Source organism: Pterocles gutturalis, unplaced genomic scaffold (genome assembly GCF_000699245.1).
Source record: "Pterocles gutturalis isolate BGI_N339 unplaced genomic scaffold, ASM69924v1 scaffold28765, whole genome shotgun sequence".
NCBI classification, from domain to species: domain Eukaryota; kingdom Metazoa; phylum Chordata; class Aves; order Pterocliformes; family Pteroclidae; genus Pterocles; species Pterocles gutturalis.
The window spans coordinates 1-5,782 of NW_010146713.1; the positions used below are offsets into that span (position 1 = coordinate 1).

General features: G+C 58.2%; 2 protein-coding genes across 2 annotated transcripts in view; one reads left to right on the forward strand and one right to left on the reverse strand.

The window, feature by feature from the left end:
• Positions 1–3: 3 nt before the first annotated feature.
• Positions 4–1,693, forward strand: GP1BA (glycoprotein Ib (platelet), alpha polypeptide; the record flags this gene model as incomplete). Its single annotated transcript, XM_010085854.1, is given in 2 exon segments — positions 4–623; positions 625–1,693. Coding segments are annotated over 2 exon segments (1,689 nt in total), but the record flags the coding sequence as incomplete, so codon positions are not given.
• A 1,569-nt stretch (positions 1,694–3,262) lies between these two features.
• The window catches only part of KLHL33 (kelch-like family member 33), a gene marked incomplete at its 5' end in the record, with an annotated part of 2,699 nt that continues 179 nt past the window's right edge, over positions 3,263–5,782 (reverse strand). The window contains 3 exons of the mRNA XM_010085855.1: positions 3,263–3,839; positions 4,434–4,604; positions 5,018–5,739. Coding sequence (XP_010084157.1) covers positions 3,263–3,839; positions 4,434–4,604; positions 5,018–5,739 — 1,470 coding nt within the window. The remainder of the gene's footprint in view (positions 3,840–4,433; positions 4,605–5,017; positions 5,740–5,782) is intronic.

Here is a 5,782-nt window from a genome sequence, read left to right on the forward strand (position 1 = left end):
GACCTGCGAGGGAACCAGCTCCGGACACTGCCCTCGGAGGCCTTTGCAGGGCTGAGGGCACTCAAGGACTTGGACCTCTCAGACAACCTCCTGGAGGAGCTCCCCAAGGAGCTGCTGCAGGATTTGCACAAGCTGGAGACCCTCTGGCTCTCAGGCAACCGCCTGCAGACCCTGCCCACCGACTTCTTCCCTGAGGGGCACCTCTTCGCGTACGTCTTCCTCACGGAGAACCCCTGGCACTGCGACTGCAACCTGCGCTACCTGCGGGCCTGGATCCGGGAGAATGAAGGCAGCGTCTATCAGCCTGAGCGGGGCCTGAACGAGACAAAGGTGGAGGTTGCCCCTGAGAAGGTGTTGTGCCACAGCCCCCCTGAGCATTGGCAGAGGCCCGTCATCCGCTTCAAGCCCAGCTGTGGCAACGTGGGGGATGCAGATGAGGAGGAAGAGGATGAATACGATGATGGGGAAGAAACAATGGTGAAAGCTACCATGATCACCCCCTTGCCCCCGCATCCATCCATCCCCAAAGAGCACACTATCATGCCCCGTGCTGTTACCCAGCCTCCCCCTGCTCCCACAAGACCTCCCCTCAGCACCCCTTGTACCTCAACCCTCACCGTCAGTTGCAATGCCTGGAAGCACCAGAGCTCCCAGCACCACCACTCCTGTGCCAGCCAGGCCCACTGTCCCCCCCACCCAGACCCCTGGCACTTCCACCGCCCTCATTGCTGCTCCCGCCAGCACCCTGCACAGATCCACCGCCCTCATCTCCACCACCTCACTGCCAACCACTACAAGCACCAGAATTCCCAGCACCAGCAGCCGTCCCCAAACCACCCTCGCCACCAGAGCTACCAACACCTATGCCGCTCTCACCGTACCCACTAGCGTGCTTTCCACCACCTCCATGGCAGTGCCTTCTGCTGCCACGCCAGAGGCCTCCTCCATTGTCAGAGCTTCATCTCCTCCCCTGATGTCAACCACACCAGTGGTCTCCACCACCACGCTTTCCACTCACAACCCAGCAACACCAGCTCCCCCGGACACCACACGCTTCACCCAGCCTACGCCTTCCCCTCCACCTGCATCTCTCCCCCTCTGCCCCTGCTCCAACCCAGGGCTGGCCGTACCTCTGCTGCACTCGCGGGCAGGTGGGGAGGGTCCGCAGTGGGGGCAGTGGGTGCTGCGGCATTGTTGTCTATTGCACTGGGTGCTCTACCTGGCCTCCTTGACTCTGCTGGTCCTGCCCGTGCTGGCTCTAGCAGGCTGGCTGGCATGGATTTGTTTGGTGGGACGGTCCTGGTTCAAGTCCCTGCAGACCCAAGAGGTGCAGTATCCGCTGCTGAGCTGGAGGGAGTCCACAGGAAGCCCTGGGATGCATCTCAGCAGCTTCAAAAGCCCCCTCCAGCGCCCCACGTTCTGTACCATCAAGGAAGTAGAGTTGTGCCCTGAGGTCATTTACTGCACAATTAAAGACCTGGGGGTGCAGCGCAATCCTCCCACAGGTTCCTCCTTCTGCACCACCAAGAAGGTGTGGGTCCACTGCCGTCCTCTGAATGCCTCGTTCAAGTCTTTCTCCAGGAAGCTGGCCACAAACCTCAGCTCCCTGAGGACCCCGTCCGCTTACAGCCTGGACAGGGGTGTCAAGGCCATTGGGTATGTCAGAGTGAAATATGCTGGCAACACCTTGTAAATGCTTCTGTACGTTCAGAGAAAGAGATGGAGGCTCATGGCTCTGCTTCACGTTCCCTTGTTTTGCAAGGGACAGATCTGCTTGCCCAGGGGGAAGCCATCTATCTCCTTCCCCTACTATTGCTCTCACACACTCTGATGTTGCTAGACCTGAAATAATTACCTGGGCAGTTGGCAAGGGCAGAAGAGGTCCTGAACTGGTCAGTGACAGTTTGGGGCTAACACTGTCTGGTGTGGGGTGTATGGGGGAAAGCAGAGCTTGCTTTGTACTTTGTGTCCCAGCTGCTTCTGTCTGAGTGATGCACGTAAAGCTGCGCCACGCTTTCAACTCAGTGCCAGGTTGTTAATCACTGAATAAATGTTCTCTTGGCCTGAATTTCAAATGGGTGCTAGTTTCATTTCATGTATCTCCCATAGTCCTGGCAGGGTACAGTGCGTGACAAACTCATCTTCAGTACCTGGAATAGTCAAGATAGCAAGGAAAAGTCCTCTTACACCCAGCTTCCTGACTTTCGCCCCACATGTATGATCCTTCACTGTGGGATTGAATCACGTGGGAAAAGCATCCCACTACACGTCCCACTGTCATGTAATAACTCCAGGCAGTGGTAGAGATCGATGCCTCTGCATGACCCACTGTGGGATGGTTGGAAATGTGGGAGGCTTCAGAGGGAGATGGATGTGCCTTGTAAGAGATCACACTGGGACAAACATCGCCAGGGGCTGGTCAAATGTTGTGACCATCTGTGCGGAAGTCACCCAAACATTTTAGGAGGTGTGAGAAGGAGACAGAGGTCATTATTGGTGGGGGTCGATGGCAGGCCCCAGCACTGGTGCACAATGCAGCAGCTGATCATACGAATCACTTTTTCAGACTCAAACACCTTTCCGGTTCTGTCTCAAACATATCGTCCAGCTAGTGTGGGTCAGCAGGCCTTCTGCCACGTCAATGAACTGGTCCACAGAAGGGAACAAGTGCCTGTGCTTGGCCAGCTGGGCTGAGCATTCTTCCAGTCTGCTAGTCGTGTGCTAGTGCGTCTGTGGGCACACACGCTCTGCGTTCGTAAGCTTTTGTCTGCGTGTCTGTGGAGCCCCGGCACCTTCCACCCTCCACTGCGCAGGGGACCCAGGAATTCAGACAATCCTGGCACCCACAACCACCCATCCAGGACACCCAGGCCGTTGGTCTCTTGCTCCCCTCCTCTTCCTTGAAAGAAGCACCTGGATGTCTGGGCTCCCCGGCAGAAACCACAAGGCCCAGATGGGCAGTGCAGGAGCCACTTTTATTCAACCCAAGTGTGGGGGGAAGTTGGGGGATCTCCAGCTCCCAGTGGAAGGGTCAGGGCAGGGGAGTGAGTATTCCTGGAGGCATGGGGTTGTGGTGTGGAAAGCCTTTGTGTCCCATGGGGTCCCCACTGTCTGGGTCATGTACCCTGAGGGTGGGGGAATGCTGGAAAACACAGGAGGAACCTATTCTGGGGAAGGGATCTGGAGGCGACTTTGGCCCATAGAGGTGCCCATGGATGCTACATGGGGATGCCAGTATGGGGTGCAGAGCTTTTAAGCCCCCCTAAATATTATTGCAGGTGTCAGGTGACCTCGGCGGACCCTCAAGGCATTTGGGCCCACGCAAGGCAGAGGGTACAGTGAGGACACAAGCCTGGAGGTCAGTATAGGCATGAGGCAAGGTGCCCCGGGTGATCCAGCGCCGGGTGCCCGGCTGGTAGGCGTGGATCAAGTGGGTGTCCCGGTAGGTCTCATGGCTGTACCCTCCCAGTACGAGCAGCTCACCCCCCAGCACGGCTGGCCCCCCAACTACATGGGCATGGGGCAGGGGGCTGAGGAGGACCCAGATGTCCATCTTGGGGCTGTAGACTTCAAACGCCAGCTGGTCCCTGTAGCCAGTCTGCCCGTCCTGCTGGCACAGCCCCCCGGCCACATAGAGCTGCCCACCTGCCTCCTCCATGATGTGCCCTGCTCGTTGGCCATTCATAGGGGCCAGGACTGTGGCAGGCGTACCTGGGACGTAGCGCAGCATGGCTGCCTGGCACTGGCACGCTGCATCACAGCCCCCGGAGATGTAGAGGGCACCATCCAGGGCACACGCTGCGTGCCCGCATAGAGCCATCGGCAGAGGCTGGCAGCTCCTGGGCAAGGAGAGAGGGGGGGGGAGAAGGGCAGGAAAAAAAAGGGCAGGTTAAGCAGGGCTGCCCCATGGTGACTGGCTGCCCAGGAGTTCCCTCGTGAGCCATGGCTCCATTGACCACTCAGCAGGCAATGCCGGCCAGCAACCAATGAGCCCCAGTAGGCAGCATCAGCTAACACATAATGGATGCCCAAGGGCCATCACTGTTCAATGCTTTGTAGACCCCAAAAGACACCATTGGTCACAATGGACTCCCTAATCGACAGTATTGGCCAACACCCAACAGAGCACCAACAGAACATAGCTGGGAGATGTTGAAATCATTTGTCTCATTGACAGATGGCCAACAGACCCTTGGTGAATACTATTGGCCAAAAACTCATTCACCACCCAACAGGCATCACTGGCCAACACCCAATGACCTCCAAAGGACGTGGCTGCTCAACACCCAGTAGACCTCTCCCAAAGGCCACTGTAGCAGGCCCATTCTCCATTGGGGGCTCAGTGACCCAAAGACCACTCAATGGGCACCACCAGCCAATGCAAGGGGCTGCTAGGGCAGAGGAAAGCAGGTGTCCACATGGAGCAGTCTCACCTCCAGGTGTCGTTGGCCAGGTCATAGCACTCCACAGTGTCTGTGCAGTAGAGCTCCCCCGAGGTGCCCCCCAGGGCATAGATGAAATCCCCAAGTGCCACAGCGGGAAAGTTGCTCCGCCCACAGGTCATGCTGGCCAGGTGCTCCCAGGAATCATCCATAGGCTGGTACCTGCGTTTGAGAGGTAAAGGAGCAAGAGACCACCCGTTACCTACAATACCATGGGGTGATGTTGGCACTGCTGAGGGCAACAACCCACCTACTACCAGCCAATCCCATAATGCCTTGGGGCTCTCGCATGGGAATATTCCCTCCTCCTGGGTGATACCAAACCTGTAATGCCCTGAGGCATCTCCAGATAGGATCCTCCCTGCCCTACCCCCAAAAAACCTGTAAAATCCCAGTGTGGAAGGGCATCTCCCAGTCCTAGACCCAACCGATCCCAGAATGCCTTGGGGCCACTTGACCAACTGCAATGCCACAATGCCTTGGGTCCGTGGGGCAGCTCCAGCTCCACCAACACTTCCTCTGATCCCACAACGCCCTGGTGCCACATGCCACCTTAGGTCCTCTGTAGCCCTCACCTGTAGACACTGTTCAGGGTGTCACGGACTCCGTAGTAGCGCTTTCCACCCAGGACATAGAGGTTGTTGCCCACCACAGCTACAGCGTGGCGGAAGCGTGGGCCATCAGGAAAGTGCCCCAGTGCCCGCCACTCCACCTGCTTCACCAGCCCCACACCACTGAGGTAGCGGTGGGCAAACCAGAGGTGTCTGCTGGGCTTCCGAGCCGCCAGGTTGGCCGTCAGTTTGTCTCCACCGCAAACCACCAGCACCTCTTGCAAGGAACGCACCCGGCATGGCAGCTGGGCCATGGGAGCCAGACTTGCTACCACGAGCTCACGGAGGACCTTCGGGTCAGCTACCCCTGCAGTCACCGACGGGACCTTCTTCAGCTCCCGGCCGGACATGAGGGCAAAGCGAACAGATGACAGGACTTCCTTGGCGAGATCCTCTTGGCCTTCTCCATTGGCCATAAGCCACCGGGATGCTGCTTCCAACGCCTCCAGCTCATTGAGGACATTGAGACTGTCAGAGCGGAGGAGGCGGATGAGAAGGTGTGCGGGAAGATCCAGGAAGGCCGGTGTGGCCACCACACTGGGGAAGGTGGCCAGGATGTAGTCCTCTGCTACACGTCTCACCTGGGCCAGCCCATAAGCCACAGCAAAGCCCAGCACGTCCAGGCCGGTCTCTGGGGTCAGGCCACGGGTGAAAACATCCAAGCAGAGGGTGAGCAGCCCCCAGGCCTGGTAGCGCAGGGAGGTCTCAGCTGCCTCCAGGACCGTGGGC